The sequence below is a fragment of the Acanthochromis polyacanthus genome, chromosome 19 (genome assembly GCF_021347895.1).
Source record: "Acanthochromis polyacanthus isolate Apoly-LR-REF ecotype Palm Island chromosome 19, KAUST_Apoly_ChrSc, whole genome shotgun sequence".
NCBI lineage: Eukaryota > Metazoa > Chordata > Actinopteri > Pomacentridae > Acanthochromis > Acanthochromis polyacanthus.
In genome coordinates this window covers 3,826,155-3,852,904 of record NC_067131.1, presented here as the reverse complement: position 1 = coordinate 3,852,904, position 26,750 = coordinate 3,826,155, and the positions used below count along the sequence as shown (strand labels likewise).

Below are 26,750 nucleotides of genomic sequence, written 5' to 3'. Positions count from 1 at the left end.
TAAACCGGAAGCATCGTTGGGGGGGGGGGGGGGGGGGGACGTATCGAGATTTAAGTTTCAGTGATCTGCATTTAGTGTTTATTAATAAATTATACTGTTTTAAGGTTTAAGTTTTTCCCTGGCTTAAAAAAAACAGCAAACACGAAGAAAAACCACCAAAACAGACAGCTCAGCTTCAGTGTGCTGTGCTGTTGCTATGGTAACAGAATACCAACTTCTCCCCGGCAGCAATTTTCCGCTAACTGTCTTTAGCACCTAAACTGTGAACTTTAAACGGTAACAAAAACGGTAGAAAACTGGACTTTACCGTAATAAAAAGAGCTTCCTCTTGTTCCCGGTGAGTAACACCGACCGAGCACCGTCCGTTCCTGCGTCTGTCGCTGCTGTGTGGCGGTTCTGACCGGACGTTCCGACGAGCTGCAACCGACCAATGTAAACATGGATATATGCCTCAACACGCTCTGCCGGGCCGCTCAGGTCTCATTCAGCCAATCACAGGCCGGGGGTGTGCGCGTCCTCGTCTCTGATTGGTTGCTGACTCACCGATGAGAAAAGATGCAGCAACAGGTGCAGCTTTGAGCGCAGGTGTTTTCTATTGAGGTAATTATCACAGAATAAACCAAATCCTCTGGATCCATTCCTTTCAGAACAATTTATTAGTCATTCCTGCACTGAAATACTGTAAATAAGACGGAGTGTTTGCTATTTTATTGTAGCATTCAGAGAAAATGATTAAAATGTTTATTTTAGGGTTTATTACATATATGTTGTTGTTTGTTTCAAGGAGCAGCTACCTCAAACCGACAGACTGGTAAGTTACATACCTGTTTTAACATTTTAAAATGTATTTTATTAATATGTGCAATTCAAAAACATCATATGTTAATTACCTTTATACATCTTACTCAAAATAAATGTAGTAAAAATAACTGCTTGAAATTATTATTATTATTACTTTATTCTTACATCACACAGGCAGAGATGACATGTTTTCTGACATTGTGTATGCTTCACTAAAATACTTTCAAAGCACATACAAAATATAATTTTACTATTTAACCTATCTACACACAATATTGAACTACTGGTCTGATATCCTGCAAAAAGGGACCTTAAAGGCACATGCATCTTAATTTCACCAGGTTAAGTCCAGAATAGTGAGGGGGAAAAAAGGGATTATTTATGTCAAAATGGAGGCCTAAAAGAAGTAAAACTCTAGTAGAGGCATTACTACTGTCTCATAGCATAGTAAAACCATAAAATAAAATGAAAAATGGCACTAGGCATATGACAAAACATTAGAGTTGCAGGTTGCAGTGCAGATAAAGATAAAATAAATATAATCTGAGAGGATAATTCTAAAAATTCTGTCTAGCATTTTTTGCATTGAGGTTTATTATTGAACGGCGTGGTGAGGCATTCTATTTCTTCCTCTAAGAATAATAATAATAACAATAATAATTAGTAGTAGCAGTAGGAGTTAATCTACTGTGGGTTTTTTTAAGTCCTGAATTCTGGAAATGTCACTTTGCTTCTTAAATGTATTTGAGGTTTGTTACAAAGACTAAATAAAGTAAAACCAACATAATAATGGAGTTTAGACTCTACAGTATTTAAATAACAGCCTCATAAATTAACTTTTATGCTTCTTCGGTAACCAGATTCATGCCTCAGCTGAAAAGAGTTTGGCTCCCTCTTGTGTTTTTCTCTCACTCTGTAGGAAACGGGAAGAAGCAGTGAGTTGTTAAAACTTGGACTACATTTCCCATGATGCAACCTTCAGGTGTAAATAAAACGTAACCTCTGATACCTTGACAGATAATCAGAAACATGAGGAACGTGTCTTAGATTTGCAGACATAAAACAACTGAAATCCGCTCATGTCACAACACTGAAGTCAAGTTTAAATATGCACATATTCACAAAAGTTAATGTCAGTTTGTGTTTTATTTTTGACTTCTGTTGCTTTTAGGTTTGTATTTTATTCCCTGTAGTTCAATTTAAGTACTTTTTTTTTTAAATTTCAGCTTGTTTGCATTTAACAGGATTTTTCCATTTTTAACTTCATTGAAAATACCAATAAACAGAAAATGCATAAAAGAAATAAAAACAAGAGGTTGTTGATTTAATAATTTCTGTTTTATTTCATTATTAATTATATAATATGATCTTTTTGCTGGGACCCAGCTAAAGGTATATGTTTAGTTTTATTTAAATTTATTTGGATTTAATTCGAAAAATTATTCTTTATATATCTGGAAATGTGCACAAACGCAAAACATTCACAGTAAATATTAAAACCTGCACACCAAATCAGGTTAAAAGACTAAAACTTTTAAAAAATGTCCAAAAACTATAAGGTGGTTGTTGTTTACACACACACACACACACACACACACACACACACACACACACACACACACACACACACACACACACACATATATATATATATGCTGACGTTTGTATTTAGTTTTTTTTTAATTGATTTTCCTGTGTTTCTCCTGAAGACATTTTTCTTTCTTTCCTTTAAACAGTTTTTTTTAAATCAGTTTCTTTGCATTTAAATGCGTTTTTTTTTTCATTTTAGAAATGATAGTGAAAAAATACATAGAAAATGTACACTTCAACGAAACAAAATTAAAAAGATTTGCATTTTTCAATCATCAGAAAAATATGGAATTAAATTTATTTATTAATTTTATTTATCTTTCCTTTTATTTCTTTATTTAAATGTCCCTGGTTCCACTGAAAGCATTTTTGTTTTATATCAGTATATCTGCATTTGACACAATTATTTTATTTGCAAACTTGAGCCAGAAAATGTGCCTAAAAATATAAATGTGTAAAAGAAATGAAATTCTAAATGAACAACAGATAAAAGTAAAACTACAGTGAAGTGTTATTAATTTTGTAAATTTATAAATCCTTTTGTCGTGAAATAAAAAAAAAATTCTTTAAATGTAAGGTTTGCTACGTCATGTGTCGTATTTACGTTCAGGAGGTTCAGATGTCCGAGGATCACCTGAACGCAGCGCAGACTCTGGTTCTGAGCGAAGCGCAGAGAGTGAAGCTCGTTGCTGCGACGTCTGAAAGCAAATATGTAAGTTTCATGTGTTTATCTGAACATTTCTCTGTAGTTTTATGTTTATTAGAAGACTTTGGGAGTATAACTTTATTGTTCGTCACCGGAAACGTTATATAATGTCTCGGGTGCGGTCGTTTTGGGTCGCTTACTTTCGGTTTCTTCATTTCAGTGTCATTTCTTGGCATTAAAAGTTTTTACAATAGATTTAATGTCATCTAGAGGAGACAGGAATACTTTCTGGAGAAATCTGGGGTAGTTTTTGTAGTCAGAACATTGATTTGGGGTGAATTATTGATGCGCCATCAGTTTTGAAAACAAGAATGTAAGTGCGTAAAAACAAACTGTACAACATGAAGAGGAAGGAGAAAACCTGAAAAACCACTCGTGCTGCTTTTTGTCACAACACAGGAAGCTCTTGGCACCTGTTGCCAGCAGTCAGACTCCTGATATGTCGTTTCATCGTCGCTCTTTCTGTGTTTTTTTGGCAGCAGCTCAGCATGGAGAGTCCTCCGGAGGCAGCAGCTGACTCTTCAGCACGCAGCTTCTCCCAGGTGCTGTTCACGGACATCCCTCACTCCTACCGGCCCTCAGCCCCCATCACCTGCTGCTACAGCCTCACTGCCACCTTCCAGGCCAGCACCAGGGACTGGGTGGGCATCTTTAAGGTAGGGGGGCAACTTTAAAGCAGCATTTTATCCCTGAAGTGTCATTTAAACAGCGTCTCTTGAAGGTTTTCTGACTGTTCCGTGCAGGTTGGATGGAGCACCACTAAGGATTATCATACCTTCGTCTGGGTGGAGACCACTGTGGATGCAGAGCAACATTCTCTGACCAGACAGGTGGTTTTCAAGGGTAAGAATCAGTTTCAGTTTTAGTAAAGGGAAAGTGCTCGGCTGTGTTTGTAGTGTACGCTCATGTCTGTGTCTTCAGTGCAAACAGTCTTAGTGTCATTTATCCACCTGTGACCTCTTGGATCTGAGTCACATTTATGTTTGTGTGCAGCTGATGTTAGTTTTATCACAGTTTTTATCAAACTTTGCCTTCCAACTATGACGTAATGTCTGCTGGTGACCCGTAATCACATGCTGTAATCTGAATGTAGGCCTTAAAGAGTGTTTGAAATGGAAACGAAGGAGAAAAACTGATCATGACGAAATAGAAATTAATTTTTGCCCGTTCGTCCCTTGTGACTCGTATTTATCTCGAGTGCCTCAGGAGGTTCTGACTCACATTGTGTTCGGTTTCTGAGAAATGGCTCTACAGCGAACGATAACCCTGTAAAACCCACTGCTGCAAAAATACAACAGTTTTGTTTTCTTATTATTTTCTGTGGAGCAAAAATAAGATTTGGGTTTATGTATATGTGTATGTTTTTCTTAATTTTAAGAATATATATAATTTATAATTTTATTTCATTTTTTGCAAATTTATTTTTATATTTGTACATATACATGTTAGTTATATTTAATTTTTAATTTATTTTTTTTCTACATGTGGATTTATCTATAACTTAGCTTAGATTTTTTTTCTGTTTTTCTTATTTAATTATTTGCTCATTTTGGGTGTTACGGGGTTAAAAAAAAAACAGGACAGGGCTAACATGACATTTAATAGAATTTAATGTTTCACGATTGCAGCTTGGATAATAATACCTCCTATTAATATTATTAATTCATAATTAAACAGCACCTGCAGTTGTAAAAGCAGCAGAAACCGAATAATAGGTCCATCAATAAATAAATGTAACAACTAAATTAAACTGATAAATTTGTGATTATCGTGCGCTGAGGTTTTTCATGCCGAGATTTTGTACGTGTTGGACAATATGACAATTTATGTGTATTATTTAAATTTAATCAATTAGTGAAAATTAATTAGCAACTATTTTCAATCAGTTTAAAAAGGAAAAAATGCAACAACTCTGATGCTTGCTTCCATAATGTTCAGCTTTTCTGACTTTCATCCAGTCCATCAGTCAACTAGACGACATCATGTGGTGTTTTGAAGAATTCCGAAGAACGTTTATCGAATTTGTCATCACTTTATCTTCCTGTGACGCTGTAATCTCTCACGTCTGTGCCGTCAGAATACTACCTGCCTAAAGACGAGGTCGAGTTTTACCAGTTCTGCTACGTCGACGGTGCCGGCCAGGTGCGAGGAGCCAGCACTCCTTTCTGCTTCAGGAATCCAGCGGAGCAGAGCATGGAGATCAGCCCTGACGACGAGCTGCTGGTCATCACGACACAGGTAACGAAACGAAACGATTCTGTCCTCTGTGGGAATACTGGAGATTAAACGGAGAAGAAAAGTTCACAGATTATGGATTCATTTGGAAACAGAAATTCCTCTTTAACACAGTTTAATTAAAGGAGAACAGGATAACAGTAGCTCTGTATAAAACAGGTAAAATAAGCTATGAGTGTCTAGTTTGTTTGATGGGAGTTATTCAGAGCTTTAATCGCTGAGAAGAAAAAGGACATTTTAAATGTAGTGTTTGAAATGTTGTACTTTTTGTACTTGAGAGATTTTCTAGTTACTGTGCAGATTCAGATCCGTCAGATGAAATACATTCAGCAAATAAATCATGGTTTATTACAATGAGTTCAGACTTCAGATTTCAAGGGGGACTTCACCATAAAAGCACAAAATAATGCAGTTAATCTGCTAGTATAATGTACATTGTTAAGAAACGAGCTACTGGCTGAGAAGGTAAAGGATATTTTAAAATTAAATGTAGATTTTCTGCAAAGGAAAATGTTTTTTTGTAGTTGCTGATGTATAAGATAAAATACAAACACTTTAAATTAGGATTCTTATATTTTATGTTTAGACTTCGAGATTTCTAGGCGGAATAAAATAATGCAAATAATGTGCTCTTATAATGCAAATTATTCAGAAAAAGGTCATTCTGTTTCAAGCTTACTTTCATTTTTGGTGTTTTAAGTATATTTTTGGTCAAATGTCTGAATGGGTGCCTCTTCCAGTAAGCAGATCTCAGCCTCTGCAAAGTAAATAAAGCTTTTTATTGACTCAGTCCGTTTCACTGACCTCAGGAACAGGTCGAACAGAGCGTCCGAGAGAAAGCCGAGCTGCAGAAAGAGCTGGATCTGATGAAAGCCGAGCACGAAACCGTGAAAAGTGCCTTACAGAAGGAGCAGCAAGAAGCCGCCAACCTCAAGGTTTGTTTGGTTAAAGAAGAAATCTGGACATTGAGCAACAGAATAAATAGCTAAACGGGAGTTACAGCGTGATAATTTGACCTTGTGTGATCGATTTGAACAGGAGCAGAACGAACAGAGAGAGAAAGAAAGAAGCGACCTGGTCAAAGAGTTGGATCAAGTCAGACGGCAAAATGAAAACCTCAAAAGCACTTTAGAGCAGCAGCTGAAGGAAAACCAAAACTTGAAGGTTTGTTCGCACTTCACATGTGACATCCAGATTCAAAACCACACTATGAGGGTGAAGATGTAACTTTAATGTCGCTGCCAGGAGGAGATGTTGGTCCAGATGACCAACCAGATGGAGATACAGCAACGCAAGACTCAAAGCCTGAGTTTGGGCGGCGCTTCGAGAACAAATGAGGTAAAGGTGGTTTTATCTCGCCTTTAAATCTCACATCAGACTCTTCCTGTTAACGTCGCCGTTTGTCTCTGCAGGAGAAATACGACCGAGCCGTGATGAAGATCAACCAGCTGAAAGAGGAGCGAGAGGAGCTGAGGGGGAAGCTCGACGTCCAGAGTGAGGAGATTTCCAAGTGAGTCAAATCTGCACTTTTCTGTCGACTTCTGTCTTCAACTCGTAGATGCCCTTAGTGTTTTTATGCCATTTTCCTCATTTTGGTTGAGAATAATGATTTATATTATTTATTTGTACTATATTTTGTTTAAAATGTTTATTTTGAACATTTTGATGGTTGAAAAAGAAGAATATTACAGAACAGCAATAGAAGAATGTGGATATGTTTCCACTCTTTCCCTCCTGCTGTTGCTGCTCTCTGTCCCTCCATCACCTCTTGTATGATTTTATCAGTGGTGAAGAGCTTGGAGTAGTCATACAAACTTTAGAATTTCTTTAAAAATGTAAAAGGCAACTTAAAAATTCAAACGAAATATCAGAAACGTGTTTTTTTTTTTTTGAGAAATACTGGAAAATGAAATAATATTGCAAGAAAATGACCTCACTGAGTCATTTTTGAGCTACTTATGCATCTAAGGCAGCTTTTAGAAGTTGTTTTGTGACGTTTTCTTGCCACCAAATCGTGTCTTTCAGGCTGAACGCCAAACTGAGAGAAGGAGAACGAGAGCTGTTCATAACAAAAGACAGAATCCAGCTTCTACAGGTAAATCCCATTTCTACTTTTGACTTTAAATAAATCCCATGAAAAGAGAGAAAACCGTTAAGATGTTCAGGCCCATTGGTGGTCCAATGAGGATTGCTGGGGACTACTTTCAGTGGCGGATTGATACACGTTTGCTGCTCCAGTGAGTATTTCCTGCAGCAGGATGGCGTACGTGGGACTGGTGTTACAGTTCGAGTCCAAAGGGGCGTTTCTGGACGCTTTCCATCATGGGATGTTTGATGATTATTCAACTAGACAGTGTCACAATAGATGACTGACAGGAAACCAATCCAGGCTACACCCTCCTGCAAAAGCACCGACTGCACTCGTCTCCTGTATTTAAAACTAGAACATCATGGCAGCTCCTTTGAACAATTCACTAAAATGTGCTTCTAAAAAACATTTCAGATGAGAAAAAAGCCAAGCAGCTGCTCAATTTGTTTTCATTTTAGAGAACTGTCACTTCTAAGGTTTTTGAGTTTACAGAGATGGAAAGTCCTATTAGATGGCCTTGAATTGCGTAAAGTAGCCTAAAACTCTTAATTGATTGAAATGATGCAAGACACAAAGCAGTGCTATGAGAATACCCTGCACTGCTGCTTACAGAGAGATTAGTGTGTGCAACCAAATAATTTAAACTCAAAGCTCTCCTTGCTAGCTGTTCCTGGAGTCTCCAACAATCTTTTTGCATAAAACGGACACCAGAAACACGAACGTCCTTTTAGATCGGATTCAAATGTAGCTAAATTTTACCAAACAGTTCTATTACATTGTACTTTTTAGCCATTTGTGCTTTAGTTGGACTCAGAGAATACAAATAAAAGACAGATGTAGCTACTGTAGCGTCACCCAGTGGTTCGTTGGCTAATGTTTTGAAGCCTTGAATTTGGAATTTGGCTGTCAGCATCTTTGTTTTTTGAAACCGTATGGTGAAAGCGACAGATGACGTGTCCATATCTGTTTTTTTTTTTTTTCTGGCTCTAAAAGTCTGTTACTTTATTAAACAGAAATCTATACATTTTGATGTTATTTCTGACCATTCGATAAACAAAAGTCTATTATGCTTAAGTATCAACACAGGTTAAAATAATGTTGTTTTTATCATTATGGTGTTGATGATTTTGCACTAAAAACTCTTCTATCCTGTACAAATCTGCCATACAGCAGCAATTTCTCAATCACTAGCTAGCCCTGCCCTCAAGCACAACTTCCTTTATTGTCTATTTCCTGCTGAATGAGACCATCATTTACAAATTAAGCATCATGCTGTATTAAAAGAGACTTCAAACTAGAAATTGAGTCCATAAACTCTTCAGGAAAATGTCAACTGAGGTAACAAATCAACTGAGAAGTTCGGTCATTCTTGAATAGAATTCTTTGCAATGGGACACTTTTTACTACCTTAGGAGTCGCCCCCTGCTGGCTGTTGAAAAAAAATGCAGATTCAAGGCGGAGATTACATTTATCTTTCTTAGACAATCTGCAGGTGGACATTAGAGCAGGTAGAGTGACATTCCCTCTGCATTAGACAAACTATTTACTGATGATTGTCTCAGTAATCATACAGTAACTCCCTTTCCTGGCAAAGCAGCGACAGAAGTGAAACGTGAGAAGTCAGTTTCTCTCTTGGCGGAGAGAAACTGACTTTAGGAAAACAACTGGAATCAAAAAAATATGTAAAGAAATAAAACATTAAAATGAAATCAGATAATAAGGTGGCAAGTTTATAGTCAGTCATTTCTAAGTTGAAAACTTTTTTTTTCTAATGTCTGTAGATTATTTTTCAGTTTCAAGAAATCACTTCAACACCAAAATAAATGTTTGAATGTTAAAGTTGCTCTTTCAAGGTGAGACTTGAGGTAGTTGTGTGTGTTTTATAGCAAAATGAAACAAAAACTACTGAGCCGAAAGTCTGGAAACTTGCTGAGGAGGTGGAAAATCGATACAGGAAGACATCGATAAATTGTTTTGCTGATTAGGAATACTTTTGTTAAAACTGCAAGATAAGGCATTGGAAGTGGTGAAGGGTGTACTTTTCAAGTGCCTTTCTAGTTTAAAGATGGTATTTCTGCGTGTCCTCCTGCAGGCAAACATTACAATAAACCAGTTTTGTGCTGGGGCACCGTCACTGCATCCTGGGCTAAACGCTGCCTAAGACAGCTGTGATTGTTTAAATAAATACAAACAAGCCAGAGTATGTTCTCTTCAAGTGCTCTTCTAGTTTAAAGATGGGATTTGGCATCAGGGGGTGTTTTAGCAACCATATTTGCTCGTACAGAATAACTAACGGATCTTCAATTACAGTTTTTGTGTTCACGGTAAGGAAGGAGAGCGTCGCCCAGTTTTTAGACAAAAATGGAGCTTCATGGCACAGATGAATAAGAATTCCCTGACTTTGATCTTTTCATGGGATTTGTTGGCAGTAACCTTTGGAAGCAGATAATAAAAGCAAACAGTCAGTCACTACTCTGCCAGTAAAGCTGAGCAGCAGCATCATCATCTGACAGGTAATCCAGTCAGATTTTGGATTGTCAAAATGTGCGCTTTACCTCCGTCAGGTCGACCTTCAGAGCAGCGAGAAGGAGAAGGACAGACTCTCTGCAGAGCTGCAAAGGTTGCAAAGCCTCACGCTGAGCATGGACGAAGTGAAGAGAGAGAACCAGGAGCTGTGCAGGAGGCTGTCGCAGCAGGACGCGCCGCAGAACGCGCCGCAGAACGCACCGCAGAACGCTCCGCAGAACGCGCCGCAGAACGCTCCAGAGGACGAGCTGAAGGTGGGAACGAGTCTAAAAAAAAAACTAAAATTAACATTTGAGACAAAGGCAGCGCGGCTTAACGATGCGTCCTCTTCAGGTGCGCTGCCAGACTCTCTCCAGGCAGCTTCAGGACGCTCAGGAGAAGCTGGCGGCTGAGAAGGAGTCGTCGAAGAACACCAAGAGACGGGCCGAGTTTCTGGAGAAAGAGCTGCAAGAAGTGAAGCAGCAGCTGAACAGTCTGATCCCGTTATACGAGCAGGAACAACGGAAAAGCAGCAAGTATGAGGTGAATGCAAGGATCCGAAGCGCAGTTTAGATTTAATAGGTGGGAAAAGTATTGATTTGGGGTTGTCTGTGCTGCTAACATTAATACTTCAGCATAAAATGATAATGGTGTGCTATCATCTGTGTGGCAGAAGTTTGTGGACGGCTGCTTTCTGTCGCCACATGAGGCTGTGCACAAAAGAAAGCAGGTTCAAAAACAGAAATCAAAAAAGGGCATCACAAAAAGTGGAAAACTGGGAAGATGCCAAGTCAAAAGTGTGTATAAATGAAGTTGGTCTAAATACTGATGCACATTTTATGCATCCATAATCTGCATGTAACTGATATTAGAATCCCCTTTTTCTACAAGAAACAACTCCCAAGCATCAATCTACACATAAGTCAGAACTGTATGGTTCTTTTTTTTGTGAATTTATAATTTTGATGACAATGTTTCACCCAAAAAATTCCCCTAAACACTGTTTTACAGAAACCCCATCACTGCATCCTGGGCTTAGCGCTGCCTAAAAAAATTAGGATTGTTTTAGAACAATACAAACGACTCAGAGTACTTTTCCCCTGTGTAATAGAATGATGATAAGCTGCATGCAGACCATTCTCCTGCTAGATTTCAGCCTGGCTATGCGACTCTAAAATTAAGCCCCCTATAAACGTGATGTAAAATATTTGCCCCAGTTTAGCTTCTCTGAGGTTTTATAAGGGCTGTACTTTACCGGTTTGCACAGATTCCTGACCTTAACCACTTAAAACACCTTTGAGATAAACTGAAACACAAACATCAGTGATGGACCTATTGGGGAAAAAAGGAAATCCCCACAGCAAGTTCATCATCTGGTGAAAAATATGAAACTAGACTTTCTGGTTTTGGAGTATGATGCCAAACAGTCACACCCAACACTCGAGTGTCCACATATTTCTGGCTACATACTTTATAAGTCCATTTCACTTTCTGTATGTGTTGGAACTAAAACTGTAGCTTACTTGGCTTTAATTTTTCAGCTCCAACTCGAACAGATGAATGAAATGATGGCCGATAAGAACATCGCCTCAGACGAGAGGGAACAAGTGATCCGGCTGGTGAAACAGGAGCAGGAAGAGCTGGAGAGGGAAAACCAGGTACACAAACACCGTCTGCACTCGGGAAATGTTCAGTCAGATTTGTGATTTTTACAAACCCCTTATTCCACCAGAAACTCCGAGGCGACATCGAGAGGCTGCGTAGAGCTTACAGCGACATCCAGGCAGGTTCTGGAGACTCGCCGTCCGTTCAGGATTACATAATCACACCGGTCGGCGACGCTTCAGAAGCTCCAGACCAGGAAGAGACGCCTGAACAGAGCGAGCAGCTGTACGAGATGATGGGTGAGGAATCAAACATGAACACTCATGCAAAAGGTGCGGATTCATTTTAGCAGTTAGCAGAAATATCGAAGGCTAAGCTCACGGGAATCACAAAACATTATCGTCTCTGAAGTTTTAGGATGTTTGCCGTGAACGGATTTTTGACTGTGACGCTCTGAGAATTTAATTTTTAGAAAGGAAACCTTCTTTTTCCAGAAACAACCTAGCCTAGCCACGCTAGACAACCTACGGCAACGAATTTAATTCTCTGCCAGGGTGGGTCTAGTTACCCTCCATAAGGCTCGAGGCTGGATTCTCCTAAAACTGGCCGATGAATCCCCATGAAGTGTAGAGTCAGAAGGCGGGTGTAACTAAGTGACGACAGAGGCGCGACGATTCTGACAGAAACAACCGGAAACAACTAGCCTAGCCGCGCTAGACAACCCACGGCAACGAATTTAATTCTCTGCCGGGGTCGACGACAAAAACGACAACAGTGGTTGAGCTCCATTAGCACCGACTCTGAATAATCTTTCTGTTAACATGTCTGTAATATACTTGAGCTTCACCCATTGACTGTATAAATAAGGCTTCACCGAACTTCCGCATCCTCTGATTTCCGGCGCTCTAGGAGCCTAGTCGTTGCGCTGATTGGTTGTATACCTTCCCAATTGCTGCAGAGTGATTTGATAGACAACCTTTCAGCCCGCCTCCCTCCCTGTCGAGCGTTCCTAGACCCTTGTGCCTTCAGAACATGGGTGTAGTGCGGCTAGGCTAGGAACAACCTGTTTTTCTTAGATATTCCTCAGCTTCAGTGATAACAATCAAGACTAGATGTTAAATTTGACACTGAAAACATAAACTTGGTAAACTAACAAAATGTAGCTTTTGTTTATACTTTCAAGACATTTCTGTAAAAAAGTGAACAGGGAGGAAGAATTAATGTGGTTAAATGATTTATCTGCTATTTAACTTAACTGTTTTTCTATCAATTAACTGTTCATGGATAGATTTTCCTGTAGATCTGGACTCTTCTTTGCCAAAAATTATCTTACATAGACGGATAAAAACTTTATTGATCTCTTCCAGGACATTTCTTTATTCCACCAGCACCTTACCCAGCTCTAAAGGTGGAACATTTCACGCACAGAAACTATTCATAGAAGCTCTTAAACGTCCTGATGACATTTAATCAGTTGTCAGCCGCTTAATGCTGCATTTTATGAGTCACAGCAAAGTTTATTGTACTCAAAGTACAGAACAGAAAGTCTCAGCAAGATCTTATCCATATGGCACGCAAAAACGAGTGACACAACTTACCAGATGTCGTTAAAGCAAAGTTCTGTGAATCATTTAAGAGCGTACGGGGCGCTGTATGTCACAGTTACAGCTGAAATCATAAACAGACAGGAAAAGAATCTGCAGCTCTTAAGATGTCATTTCTTAAAGAAAAACTCCCCAAATCACCTGCTTCAGTTGTCTCAAATATAAAATTTGTAGCTTTTCATATATTTAACTTGATGTCTTTAAGTTTTGTAAGTAAGCAATGGCTTTCATTTTTTTTTTTTTTTTAAACATTCAGCACCTGGAATTACATTTAAAACGTGCCTTGTGGTGTATAAATAATGTTTAACTGACTGGTTGAATTTCCAGATGAATGAGTAATGACATTTTCTACAGCCTTAGTTAAACTAGAAGTAAATAATTATTAAAAATTATCTACAACTAGGGCTGGACCCGAATATTCGTTCACGACGGCGGTATCCGGATATTAATTTTGTTATCCGTATATTCGCCCCCCCGCGCCGGTCTGACGTTACCGGGTGGAACGAATATTCAGCGTTACTGTCTTCCATCGCTCATCCCGTCGTGTGATCACATAAACATATACACATATGTCATAAACAACAAATATTCGTCTTTAATAAGGCCTGAATATCCAGAGACCAGAAACCACTATTCGGGCCAGCCCTAGTACTAACTGATTTCCCTTTCCTTGCTGCAGGTACTGCAGGACAACAACAAGAGGAGGAGGAAGAGGAGGTAAGTTAAATAATTAGTATTAATACATAAACAGAGGCCACAATCATATCTGTCCGATAACTGACACGATTATTGTCCAAAACATGGATTGACTGGGATTTTAATTATTTCTTTTCCATAAATAGTCTCTAGAAAGTGGAGCAAAAAGCCTCCAGTGTGCAGCAGTTCTGAGAGTGAAAATATCTTCTTGCTTAAAAAGTCAAAGGGGAAAAAAAACAGATCGAAGATGTCAGGGGAAAAAAAAGCAAAACAAGTTTCATCCTGTTAGTGACAAAAAGAACAAAAGATGACAAATGTCTCACTTGTGGATTTACAACTATACAAGCAATAAAATCCCCAAAAAATACTTGGGAAAAATGAGTTCTGATAAAATAAATGTTAAATAGTAACTTTATGAAAGAAAAGAATATCTAACTGTCCAGATGGACAGCTTATGTAAAACTGGACACTACATTAAAAACACTTCTGCTGCTGCAAACAGACGCAGAATCTGAAGAAATTAACATTATTCCACCTGCATTTTTTAGCTATGGTCTAGGAGGGCCTACAGAGTCTGATGTTTAAGATTTAAGTTGATGTAACAGCAAGAAAAATACATTTTCTTGAAGAATCTGTACTTCCGAGATCTCCAGATGTCCTTAGTTAAATGTGAAGTATCTCAGATTAGCATCATCTGCACGCTACGGGTTACTTACCGCCTTGTACTCTCCTTCTAAAGGCTTTTTTCAGGCAGGAAAGCGCTCCACATCACAAAGCAAACGTCATCTGAAGCCAGCTCCAACCACAGAGTCAACAGATATCAGTGCAATTGGTAGAACAAAGCTAAAGTGGGATTTGTTTTCTCAGGACTGTGTTGAATCGATGAAACCAAGAATTTAGGCCGCACTAGTGTCAACCCGTGTTGGAAAGGTGTAACTAATAACCAGAACTTTTCTAATAATCACATAAAGTGAAGTTTAATATCTGCTTCATTATCCAACATCAGAGTAAGAACTGTGAAAGCAAAGTAGGAATTAAGAGGCCTGAATTTATTAGTTTAGCATTTAAATCAGGATTTTGAGTGTCTCCTCAACTGTATGTTTTAATAATATTTTTAATTATTAAACAACATAAATTTGATTAGGGCTGCAACTAATTTGCCTGGGGACCAGACAGCCTTTAGATTGTATATTACAAATACACATAAAGTCAGTCTGGAACTGCTCCATTGAACCAAATCTTGTCCAGAGGCGGGACTACCGATCACAGCTTGAATTGGAGAGAGCCAATCAGCGTAACATGTGTGACGTAATCACTAAGTGACCTAACAATTGCCTTTCCGCCATGATGTTTTGTAGTTTTAACAGCTTCCTTCGCCGTACAGGGGTCCTGAGGAAAATCTAAGCTCTCCCTTTCAACAGTGGAGGGCAGCATTACGCATTCTATCGTACAGCCTGCCTTAATTAAAAATACATCCTTTTTAAAAAGAAAAGCTTTAAGAGCTGCTTCTTGTTGAGGTTTAAAGGACAAATTCAGCCGGTGCAAAACAGAGGAAAGCGCACGAGAGAAACCTCGCTCTGTTGCGGTCGCATCGTTAACTCCCGCCTCTGGTGCTCTGATTGGTTCGGTCTGATCTGCTCTGAGCTTGAAAACCTGTCAAAATGTGTCAATGGAGGAGGGCTAGACCGTATTCCCGTATATCCCTTATAACAGGAATACAGTCTAGCTAAGCTAGGCTAGCAACTAATGACGAGTCGTCTCAGCACAATACCTCATCAAAAGCGGAAGTGAGCGCACAATGCAACAGAAATCAGCGTCCGACCGGAGCGCGGAACACAGATGGACGTCAGCGCTGCATCGTGCATGTATTATGTATGCACGATGCAGCGCGGATGTCCGTGTGTAGATACAGCTGTATAGTAAAGGCTGACATCCATGTTCATGCATACATAATACATGCACGATGCAGTGCCGACGTCCGTCCGTGTTCCACGCTCTGGTCGGATGCCGATTTCTGTTGCATTGCGTGCTCACTTCCGCTTTTGATGACGTATCGTGCTCAGACGATTAGTCGACGCGTCGTTAGTTGCAGCTCTAAATTTGATAGAAAATGGATGGACAGATTGATAAATGATGAAATAACGTGCGTTTAATATGCATGGATTTGCTATAAAACTAGAGAACCAAAGTGCAGTTTTGCAAAAAATATCTTACAAAAACATCTTTCAAGTGTACATTAGGCTACGAAATGTATTTAATCAGAGCTTTCTGGACCTGCAGATGCCCCGATGAAGCGGCCACTCAGTGCAACAGTGAATATCACATAACCACTACTCAAACTGGGGTTTAAATTCCATCTCTGGCCTCTAATGAGAATAACGTCCTGCGTCATGTGGCCACTCGGCTGTTTACTGTTTATTTTCGTGGCGGGCTTAAAACATAATCCGCCGCCTATTTCGTTACCGCCTCTTCTATTTCCGTCCCCCCAGCAGGTCCTGGTGTGTCGTCACTGCCAGGAGAGCTTCCCCGGCATCACCCAGAGCGAGCTGGAGCAGCACGAGCAGAGCCACCGGGTGTGCCCCTTCTGCACGATGATCTGCGACGGCATGGAGCAGTCTGTGTTCGAAGACCACGTCTACGGCCACGAGCTGTGAGAGCAGCGCTGCGAGGTCTGCAAACGTCTTACAACAAGCACGAAGGACCATTTCACTCGTTTACGGCAAATCGCACGACTGTTTTCCAAATCGTTTGAGCTCCGAGCGTCTCATCACTCGAGCCTGCAGAGACCTGAAACCCGCCTGCGTCATTTAATCCATCACGGCGAGCGTCGTGTCCTCATTTATTTTTGGTCAAACGTTGATCTCCTCGCCGCACGGTAGTAAATTTAAGATTTGTTTTGAAAGCTCTGCAGTGTGCGCTGGGTGTCCGGTGGCATTTTTAGCCATAATGCCCCACAAAATTAAAAGCATTTATCTGTACCTTTAAAAAAAACAAGTGTACAATTGGCAGAAGTCCAGCCAAGAAATCAAAGTTTTGTTTACGTTATCCAGAACACACTTATTTCTTGTTCTGCCTTCATCTTAATCAGGTCACATCAGCGATTATATTAATCTCAATCAAAACAATCTTGACTTTTCCAACATGAGGTTTGATTTGTTTGCCAAAGATTTAGTAAATTTGTCAGCTCTTTAATTAAGTTTTCCTCCTGGCAGGTAGTGACCTAGATATATCTGAGTAGAGCTCACTTTTCGGGGGGGAAAAAAGTAGCTAAGTTCTTATTTAAATCACAAACTATTGGATCAATAAGTAAACAACAAGGTTAGGCAATCTGGATTTTAGTGTGACAGACTTTGACCCTGAACCGTGCAAAGAATTTAACAGATAAACGGGTCAAAAGTTAAAAATTGGAATCCTCAGCTTAAAAATAGCAGCTGACCAATAAGTTTGTTCTGGAGCCGATGCAGATCTGGTTTCAAGTAATCAAGGAGACCGAAAGGACGTGTATTTGGAACTGATATACATTTGTTATTAAAATGAAAATAGGAGTGTTAGAATTTGAAATAACCTTCTTCAAATACTTCAGTTCTGCGTGTTTATTTTAGAGAAACTCTGAATGTTTATCCTTCACATTTGACTATTATTGGCAAAAATGCACCAATCAGACTGAGATAAGCGGCTGCATCAGTGCCAAAATCATGCATTTGAAAAAATATTTCATCTAAATTAGCCAAAAAAAGTCAAGAATAATCCTAAAAATGCTAAATATTGGATCTAATAATCGATCACATTAATAATCGGGTCAATCCTGTGGAAAACAGTCGGCAGGAACACGAACACAATTTGCCGTAAATGGGTTAAAACATGCCAAAGCAGCGATACGGTTCTTTAAGGAGGTGAATCCATAATATAAGAATGGCACCATTAACATTTAATATATTAACCAGTGTTTCTCATTTACAGTACAACGTTTCATTTAGCGTCTCTCAGAAGAAGTTCTGAACTTTATTTAACCTGGTTTCTGATGAATGTTGGCTGCAGAAGTGGATCCATGTGAATAACTAAGTGCATTTAAATGAATAATAAAAACTCAAACACCACATGTGCGATTGGCTTTTCTTGAAACGTTTATACATGAAAACTTTAGTTATATATTTTGTACATTGAGAATTATCCCCGATGACCCGTAAAGTGCAACAACACACCGAGTTTCTCCTGAAGCTGTTCCCAGTGACTCCATAATAATGTCAGTCATCGGAACGTTTTCCCTCCTTGCGTCCAAAAAAATGAAATCCGAAGAAGTTTGCTCGGCCTGCCAGCTGCAGAGAAGCAGCCAGCTCCATCACATGAGCCTCTCCTTCCTTAACAGGCACATTTTGTTTACCGACACGTCTCAGACGTCCATCCATCCGTCACCTCCTAAGGCGTCATCTGACTGGCTTCCTCTGGTGAGACGTCACGGGAGCTCAGCTCAGAGAAGAGTGCCGGCAGCCAGTACTGAGCTTCTCCAGCTGCCTGAGAGTCCAGCCAGGCCAGGCCTTCTTTCAGCAGGTGATCCTGAAAAAGTCAGGCACAAATCACACTTAGTTTCCTCAGTGTTTTAATATATATTAAACCCTTAGATGCCAGTTTAGTTTGTTGTTGCACCACACCATCTTTTTTCCATCACGCACCGCTGATCCAGACTACACATGCCGCTGTTAATTGAAATTCCTTTGTGTTTTTTCAGATAAATAACTTGTTAATTAACTTTGCTGTCACAGATCTTATTACTTCAAAGACCTTTTTAATACCACACAGAATCTGATTTATTACCTCTTACAAATCGGGTCATCCAAATTATGAAACGATGCCAAAAAAAGGCCACAGCTTTGAATTATTTGTTATTGAAGTATTTCCTGGGAAGCTCCCAACTCGCTGAAGCAATCAAGTGTTTAATGTATAAAACGCTGTGGAAAAAAACACTATTCACAAAGTCCTAAAGGTTTTCAGAACCAAAAGATATTTAATTTACTGTCCTATAAGATGAAAAAAGGTTTAAAAAAAAAAAAAAAAAAAGTTTTTCCTGCATGGAGGAACTTTGGCAGGCCCCACTAAATGAGCATTTACATTATTTTTTTAGAGCACAGAGTCCTTTATGATGATTTTCAGAACAAAACATCCTGTCACAATAGTTCTAGTTTTTAGGAGTAAAATGCCTTCTAAGAGTCTGTAAACAGACTTTAATGCTCACTGCTAGCAAGAAAAAGTACTTCAGACATTTTAATATTTAATGAACATCTAAATTACTTGTTTTAAGACTCGTAGACATCCTGACTGCTGTCACAGGAATACCCTAAATGAGCAGACGTGCACTTACCAGGACGTGACTGGCTCGTTCCTTCTGCCAGTTCAGACTTTCTTTGATCTCACTCACTGTAACGTATCCCTTTTTCTACAAAGAAACAAACAAGGAGATGACAGTTTGCAGGAAACGGCAACCATCTTTATTTTTTTGAATAGTATACCCAAAAAAGTCAGCAGTATTGTCATTTCATCTTTCTGCAGAGTATAACTCGGACTTTAGCCATGTTGAGAGAGAAAACTGAATCAGGGACTCATTTAGACATCAGATTATGAAACTTCCACCACTTTTCTGAAAACAAGCGCATGTCTAAAAGATGCTTCACACTGATGAAAACTACACGACTAGAGCTCAAAATAAACTGAAAGCACAATCAGAAGGTTACGTTTCACAAAATAAACCATAGCTAAAAGCTGCCTTCAGGCCTTGACTCCATCTACCACTGAGCTCTGAGGTTTAGCTCTGGTTGCAGCCGCCTCACCCACCACTGTGAATTGTACGCTAAAGCTGGCATGCCTTCCCTGAATGTAAGGCGATATACACACTAGAGGAGTCCGGTTTATAAGGCGCTTCTTGGCTTGGGTCCTGCTTTATTTATGCACTTTTCTTCAGAGAACTAGAAGCCGTTATGCCCTACGATCAAATGACATTTTGTATCTCTCTGTTCTTCGTGTTCGAACTGAAACGAGAAAGTTCCTCTGCTCCCTCTGCTTGGAATGCCCTCCAATCTGAGCTGAAATGGTCAGAATTTGTTTCATTAGAAGCCTTCCGCTCCATCTTAAGAAATCAACAATGGAAATCCTTCGAACAGTGCCTGTGCTCTTAAATTGTTCCTGCAAAAATAACTCCTGTAGCCTAGCCGCGCTAGACCCATGTTCTGAAGACGCAAGGGTCTAGGACCACTCGACAGGGAGGGAGGCGGGCTAAAAGGTTGTCTATCAAATCACTCTGCAGCAATTGGGTAGGTATACAACCAATCAGTGCAACGAATAGGCTGACGTAGTTCCTAGAGCACCGGCGGATTGTGGCTAAGTCCCATTAGCTTCCCAACCAGCGGAGCCAACTGGTATATTAAGGATTTGCCATATCCCGTCGGCATAAGTCCCAATACGTCTTTCTTCTCAATGAAACACTTCAGTGCCGTCCTTTGTTCATCTTTCAAGTTGAATTTTAGCTTCAAATCTTTAAGGGCTGTGGCCAAAGCCGAGTCCAAAGATAACTGTTTATTGTGCGCTGGTTGTTTCTGTCAGAATCGTCACGCCTCTGTCGTCACTTAGTTACGCCCGCCTTCTGACTCTACACTTCATGGTGATTGGTCCGGCCAGTTTTATGAGAATCCAGCCTCGAGCCTTATGGAGGGTAACTAGACCCACCCTGGCAGAGAATTAAATTCGTTGCCGTGGGTTGTCTAGCACTGCTAGGCTATAACTCCTGTACATTACGTATCAAATTGCTTGTATTTAATATTTTAATGTTTGTCTGTTTTTGTTTACGTTGACGTTTGCTGCTGCCTGTCTTGGTCAGGTCACCCTGATGAAAGAAGTCCTAATCTCAGTGGGTCTTGTATCATAACTGGATCTTACCTCGGCCAGCTGTAGAACCACAGTATGATCCATGTTGAGTTCTGCTGGGACTGACTGGACCAGATAAGAACCGCCAACAGGAATCATCCCAAAACCATTCCCCATCACCTTCAGCTTCTTGATGGCTCTCACCAAGTCGTCTCTGTAAAGTGCATTTTCAGGTAACATTTATACAGTTTACGCCTGATAAGTGTGAATTAAATCGCCCAAATAATAAACATGCACATACACAAATATAACATTTTTGATTAGTGATACTTACTGGCTGACTTCTTGAGCGTATTTACCCCGTCCCTTGAGGACTCTCTGATGGAGTTCATCCAGAGTAATAAGCCCTGAATTAGAAAACATTATGAGCTGGTTTCAGTCATTTGTAATTAGAATATCTACATCATTATTATTACTATTAATGACTCTCTTATCTCAATGACCTGTTGCTAATCTGGACTGAATCTTCAACACCAGAACATTACAGACACGGTTGAGATCTACAACAATAACTTCACTTTCACAAACTACAAACCTCCGTTTCTGTGTTTCAGGGCGAGGCACACTTCAATAATCTGAACGCCGAGTTCATAGTAGAAATCACCGACACCGAGCATCTCAGACCAGAAACCTTTTCCAGCTGTACACAAACAAACAAAAAATCCTATTTAAATGTGAAATCTTTTCACAACAACAACAAAAAGTCAAGCACTACAGAAGCTACTCAAAGATCTTCTAGGTGGCATTTATTTTTGCTGATTATATTCAGAATGTTTCTCACAGGCGAGCGGATCAACGCCGATGGTGGCACACATTTCCTGAAACTGAACCCTGAACTGTGGGTTTTTGCGGATCTCTTGTTTATGTTTGCTGGCGAACTCCTCCAGGTGGGACTTGAAGGTCTCCAGCTGCTTTGACATCTGGCAGAAACACAGAAAGAAAAAGTTGACAATGTTTTCATCTGATTCAAACTTTTTTTTTGTCCTGCAAATGGTTGTCAAGTATCTATTTTCATTCTATGTCTGTATCAAAAAAAAAGTGAGACAGACTAAATACAAAGTAGATCACTATCTTTTGCTTGCTTATCAAAGAGGTTGTTGATGATTTCTGGTCACGACTACTCAGTGCAGCTGAATTTGTACATAACCATTCTCAAAGGAAATAAAACAGACTGTAACAGACATGAACAGAGCAAGACTCACCTGAACAATCTGATCCTCTGCAAGAACACTCCCTCTTTCTTTATATTTAGCCTGAGCAGAAAACAAAAATCACTGGTGAGATGAAGCATTGCTCCAACTTCACTGAAAACTGAGTTCAGGGTTACATTTCAGTTACGGTTTTTAAGTCAATGGATTTGTGTAGATTCAGCATAACATCGTCTTTTTGCCTCTGTTTATAGATATGGTGTTTACATGGAACATTAAAACCTGGACATTTACATTCCTGAGGAGATTGTCTTAAACTTTAGAACTAAAATGAGAAAGTAACAATTTCACTCCAAACTCTGGTCCAAGTCAGTGCTACTTTCACATTTTCATATCTACAGAATAGTCAGAAATGACACTAATTCCAGGCACAACACTGTAAGACTAATGTGGAACTTCACTTCTGGTGCATTTTAAAGTCCTGCAGACACCTTGAAGTCACAGCAAAAACACAATAACAACTGTAACGTTACCTCCGCCCGCTTCTTTTTGGCGATTGCCCCCGTACCGACTCCTCTCCGCATTGTGCCGAACTCTGGTAAAACAAAAATGCCAAAAAGAAAATCTAAAATCCGTGTGTGAAGTTAGTTACGTGCGATTTTAACGCCAAGTTAGCGTTGAGTTAGAGCTAAGCTAACTCCGCTAGCTACTTCAAGTCACTGGCGTCCACCAGTTCTCGCGATTTTTGCCCCAATGCAGTTCCTCGGTGATTTTAGCTTCTACAGTCGAATCCACTATGCAGTAAATTCGTTCAGTCCTGAAAAAGTAGAGTTTTCTGGTATGCTTCGCGATGTTTAATGGTAATTTAGTCCGACTGCTTCCATTTTGAATACCAGGAAATAAACTGTGTCCGGTGGTTGAAGTCAGCATCTGTCTGTGCATCGCCCCCTGCTGTCCGGGAGAATATAGCAGGACAGTACACTTAGAAAAAGCTGTAAAAACCTGAAAAAACTATCTAAAATTCAAGAAAAACTGAAAATATATCCAAATGATTCTCATTAACATATTGTAATAGCTGTATTGCTGTAAATTCAACCTTGTGGGTATGTCTGAAAACCGTTGTTTACTAAAAATTTGGTCAGAATAGCAGCATTCTAATAATTGAAGTAATTACATGAAATTGGCAGTATGGCAAATGATTTATATTATGATTAATTGTTTGATGTAGGAACCATAAAAGCACTATTCAGAACAACTATTAAGTTTCTCTCTGTTACATTATTGCATTATATTTTTTAGTTTTATTATTGCTTATGCTTCAACATTAATGCTTGTTAATGCCTATGGCATGTCTAAAATGAACTGTCTTACTATTTTTGGGATGCACAGTGATGTCAGCATCAGTTCACAATATAAATTGACAGGTAGATAGTACTTTTTAGGATGAAAGTTTACAATTTTTGTTAACTGTATGCGTTTACAAAGCATTTTTCAATTATTTCCACTACAGGAGAGACCTGCTGCACTCTTGAATTATATGAAAAAATGCATGTGCACATATCAACATTGTCAATTTGGAATTCATCAAATATTGGTAAATATCCGACGCTGTGCATCTGTAGATTACACTGTATAAAATGATTTGTGTGTAAAATCCCAAAGTGAAAAATAACTACTAATTATAGTCATTGAATGTAAATAACATATAAATGCACTACAGCAAAATATTACATTTATACTTAAATAAATTTACCCTAAAACTGCGTTGATGTGAATTTCCAACACTGATCTACAGATATTTAACCTGTATTTACTACTACATACATCAGGGAAACAAAATGGAGGACAATTAATTTCAACTAATCATTTTATTTATGTTGTACATGTAGATGCTGCACATTAAAGATTATACACTTCTACACACATTGTACAAACTTCAAACAGTCAGAGGAAAAACATCAGAAGAAATGTGATCAGGAGCTGTAAGATGATTTCTCCACAGCATCAGAGCACCTGGTTGGAGAATGAAAAAAGTGTGAGACACAATATTAAACACAGATGTACAGATCAGTTTACAGCCACAACTCACCACAGATCTGAGTATTAATCAATCCCATTAATTCATTCCTCAACTGATTAATTATTCAGGCAGATTATAGGCAAATATGAACCTTATTATATCCCATTGATGATTGGGTTGCACTTAAATGTCATGGTTAATTACCCAAGAGGACAAGGAAGTGCATCAAACATGCAGCTTTTTGTGAATTTCAGAACATTTTTCCCTAAAAAAAATTACTGAAAAGATTATTTGACTACTGCACAGTTGACTTGATCTGTACAGTTCTGCATGTATTTTTGTTTCTAATATGCAAAACATATGTGTCTGTAAAAAATAGCATTCATAAATCAAGAGTGACAATGTTCTTAAATCAGGCTGGAAATAAGGAACAATTCATCATGAACTCATTTTAAAATGATTTCTTGACAATTAATCAAATAGTTGGGTTATAAAATGTCATAATGGGGTAAAAAGTATTTATTGTTGCATGTTTTGTTCAACTACTGGTGAAGAACCTTGAAATATTCAGTTAATTGCTACTTAACACAAAAAGTTATTCAAATCTTAACATCTATAACGTTGGAACTGAAGGGAACGTTTGTCATTTCTGTTTGAAAAATAACGATGAATCAATTATCAAGTTATATTTTTCTGCAAATCAACCAACTCATCAGTTTGTCTGGGGATTACGTCATACAATATTCTATTTTTGGCTGCTAATTACGTCATTTGTAGGCTTTCTGAAGAATGAAAAACCCACCTAGATGTTTCCCTGCTTGTCATGCAGGCTGAGCTTCAGCAGGTCGTTGTACCAACGTTCCTCCTGATCTTCCTCTACAGCAGCAGACCTGTGAGAACAGAAACCACCTGCATTCAGTGCATGTGTTCTTTTTCTGTAGCTGCTGCTTCATTCACTCACTTACCTGCTTCTTTTCCCCTTTTGACTGAGCAAGAAATTGATGAAGTTTCTCTGCACCATGGAATCCCTGATTTTGCTGATTTCGCTGGCGATGACGGACTCGGCGTATCTTCTCCTGAGGTGCTGCTCATCTTCGTTGAAACTTAACAACCACACAAACATAAAATGAGGCAAATGGAGCTGCAACAATTGACTATTTAGAGCATTTTCTCAATTAACTGATTGGTCTTCTGGCTGCCAGCAATATTCAGATGTGCTGCTTTGTCTTGAAAACAGTAAAAGTACAAATATAATCACTTTGTAGATGAAAGAAAAGCAGCAAGGAAATGATTGGTATTTTTTGTTTGTAAAACATCCTCAGTATAATTATTTGACCCCTTAAGAGGGAGCTTCATTCTATGCTGACTTATATCCGAAAATCTTTGTAGCAATTGTTTTATTTCATTACCATGGTAACCACAGTGAAATATGACAAAATGCCTAATCAGTGCACTGGTCCATACTTAAAGTACTACGTGGTGCATTGGTATCATTTTATGTTAAATATTACATGAGAAATACAAGATGTAATTTCAGGTTCCATAATTCAGCAGTATTTAATTTCAATCCAGTTGTTCAAAATGAAAAAAAATTGGTTTCACAGGAAAGTTGGTGTTTAGAGTTCTCTAAAAATATACACGTTACAAACCATAACGGGTTTAATGTTGCTTTAGTGCACTGTTCCTAATGCTCTTTAGTTGAAGAGCCCTTTCATCTGCACCCACCGTCATGTTCAAAATGAATTCCTTTGAATCTATTTAAACCAGATGTTATTGAACACGACAAACTGCAGTGAATACAGGAGGAAATTATTTAAGTACTACATTTCATGCACGTTTTTCAGTTGCAGCAGCAGCTTTTGGATCATTGATAGTTGTCTGAAATAACATAAGTACGGCCCCACGTTTCTTTCTCAAGTGTTAATTTTCCTCCTAAACACATACATGTAACATATTTTCAGTGGAACATACTTTCTGTGTTCAGATAAGACTCAGGTAAGAAGATTATGCATCAACTCCATCTACCCTCCTCATTTCTTGGCAGCTCTCTACAGTCTGCCCCAAAATATATTTAAAAAAACATTTCTGACTATTCAGCAGCACCAGAATGAGATTCAGACACATTAAATACATACAAATGCAAACAATAACTTCTCCCATGCAAATTCAAATCATTCAGAGGATTACATTTGAGGTTTGACAGCCTTTGTCTTGCACAAATCCATAATTTTGCTGCTGTCAAATATGATTTAATGTATTTTACGGGGGAGCAGCAAATGTAAAGCATATGTCAGTCTTGTAAAAACTAACCCCATCTCTTCTGTTTGAGTGTTTGCATGCAGCCCTCCAAGCATGAAGATGACCAAAAGTTTAATCATCAGTGTCTTCATGTCGACCTTAAAGCAAAAAACAAAGAATTTTACCTACAACAGCAATAGATATGAATCCGAGCTTAAAAGGAAAAGTGAACCAATATAAGCACATCCTGCAAATGGTTGTCACAAGGTTTTGTCAAGAATCTATTTTCATTCTATGTCTGCATCAAAAAAAAAAGCGAGACAGACTCTGAATACAAAGTAGATCATAAGAGGTTGTTGATTATTTCTGGTCACACAACTACTCAGTGCAGCTGAATTTGTACAGAACAATTCTCATTCGAGAACAACAACAAAGCAAATAAAACAGACTGTAACAGACATGAACAGAGCAAGACTCACCTGAACAATCTGATCCTCTGCGAGAACACTCCCTCTTTCTTTATATTTAGCCTGAGCAGAAAACAAAAATCACTGACGAGGTAAAGCGTTGCTCCAACTTCACTGAAAATTGAGTTCAGGGT

General features: G+C 38.9%; 3 protein-coding genes across 6 annotated transcripts; 1 reads left to right on the top strand and 2 right to left on the bottom strand.

The window, feature by feature from the left end:
- The first annotated feature begins 2,940 nt into the window (after positions 1-2,940).
- calcoco2 (calcium binding and coiled-coil domain 2) lies at positions 2,941-17,928 on the top strand. 3 transcript variants are annotated; one of them, XM_022194549.2, is made up of 15 exons: positions 2,941-3,103; positions 3,577-3,753; positions 3,841-3,940; positions 5,175-5,335; positions 6,142-6,267; positions 6,371-6,496; positions 6,578-6,670; positions 6,745-6,842; positions 7,358-7,427; positions 9,986-10,201; positions 10,281-10,469; positions 11,468-11,584; positions 11,659-11,830; positions 13,815-13,852; positions 16,324-17,928. In XM_022194549.2, the coding sequence occupies exons 1-15, from the start codon at positions 2,981-2,983 to the stop codon at positions 16,483-16,485; spliced, it is 1,968 nt and encodes a 655-aa protein (XP_022050241.2). In that variant the 5' UTR covers positions 2,941-2,980; the 3' UTR covers positions 16,486-17,928. The 3 variants fall into 3 exon arrangements, with proteins under 3 accessions (XP_022050241.2, XP_022050240.2, XP_022050238.2); XM_022194548.2 differs by having other exon boundaries at positions 2,950-3,103; positions 3,580-3,753; positions 16,321-17,928; XM_022194546.2 differs by having other exon boundaries at positions 2,953-3,103; positions 16,321-17,928.
- A 4-nt stretch (positions 17,929-17,932) lies between these two features.
- On the bottom strand, positions 17,933-26,685 carry snf8 (SNF8 subunit of ESCRT-II). Of its 2 annotated transcripts, XM_022194550.2 has the most exons (8): positions 22,425-22,814; positions 21,946-21,996; positions 21,525-21,663; positions 21,279-21,383; positions 21,018-21,090; positions 20,756-20,897; positions 19,188-19,262; positions 17,933-18,385 (listed from the first exon to the last, which is right to left on the bottom strand). In XM_022194550.2, the coding sequence occupies exons 1-8, from the start codon at positions 22,473-22,475 to the stop codon at positions 18,248-18,250; spliced, it is 774 nt and encodes a 257-aa protein (XP_022050242.1). In that variant the 5' UTR covers positions 22,476-22,814; the 3' UTR covers positions 17,933-18,247. The 2 variants fall into 2 exon arrangements, with proteins under 2 accessions (XP_022050242.1, XP_022050243.1); XM_022194551.2 differs by lacking the exons at positions 21,946-21,996; positions 22,425-22,814 and adding an exon at positions 26,629-26,685.
- On the bottom strand, positions 24,494-26,615 carry gip (gastric inhibitory polypeptide). Its single transcript, XM_051939250.1, has 3 exons — positions 26,222-26,615; positions 24,877-25,014; positions 24,494-24,801 (listed from the first exon to the last, which is right to left on the bottom strand). Exons 1-3 carry the CDS (start codon positions 26,299-26,301, stop codon positions 24,714-24,716), a joined length of 306 nt encoding a protein of 101 aa, XP_051795210.1. The 5' UTR covers positions 26,302-26,615; the 3' UTR covers positions 24,494-24,713.
- Positions 26,686-26,750: the final 65 nt, after the last annotated feature.

What these genes read in the sequence shown, in the direction of transcription:
- calcoco2 (XM_022194546.2), top strand. Translation starts at nt 2,981, where the DNA reads ATGTGTCGTATTTACGTTCAGGAGGTTCAGATGTCCGAGGATCACCTG. An exon ending in AGGAAAACCAAAACTTGAAG is followed by an intron (nt 6,497 to 6,577) that starts GTTTGTTCGCAC and finishes TGTCGCTGCCAG; the next exon opens with GAGGAGATGTTGGTCCAGAT. An exon ending in GGAAAAGCAGCAAGTATGAG is followed by an intron (nt 10,470 to 11,467) that starts GTGAATGCAAGG and finishes TTAATTTTTCAG; the next exon opens with CTCCAACTCGAACAGATGAA.
- snf8 (XM_022194550.2), bottom strand. Translation starts at nt 22,475, where the DNA reads ATGCGGAGAGGAGTCGGTACGGGGGCAATCGCCAAAAAGAAGCGGGCG. An exon ending in CGGCGTTGATCCGCTCGCCT is followed by an intron (nt 21,384 to 21,524) that starts GTGAGAAACATT and finishes GTTTGTGTACAG; the next exon opens with CTGGAAAAGGTTTCTGGTCT. An exon ending in CCTGAAACACAGAAACGGAG is followed by an intron (nt 21,091 to 21,278) that starts GTTTGTAGTTTG and finishes TTTCTAATTCAG; the next exon opens with GGCTTATTACTCTGGATGAA.
- gip (XM_051939250.1), bottom strand. Translation starts at nt 26,301, where the DNA reads ATGAAGACACTGATGATTAAACTTTTGGTCATCTTCATGCTTGGAGGG. An exon ending in ACTCAAACAGAAGAGATGGG is followed by an intron (nt 25,015 to 26,221) that starts GTTAGTTTTTAC and finishes GTGGTTGTTAAG; the next exon opens with TTTCAACGAAGATGAGCAGC. An exon ending in CAAAAGGGGAAAAGAAGCAG is followed by an intron (nt 24,802 to 24,876) that starts GTAAGTGAGTGA and finishes CTGTTCTCACAG; the next exon opens with GTCTGCTGCTGTAGAGGAAG.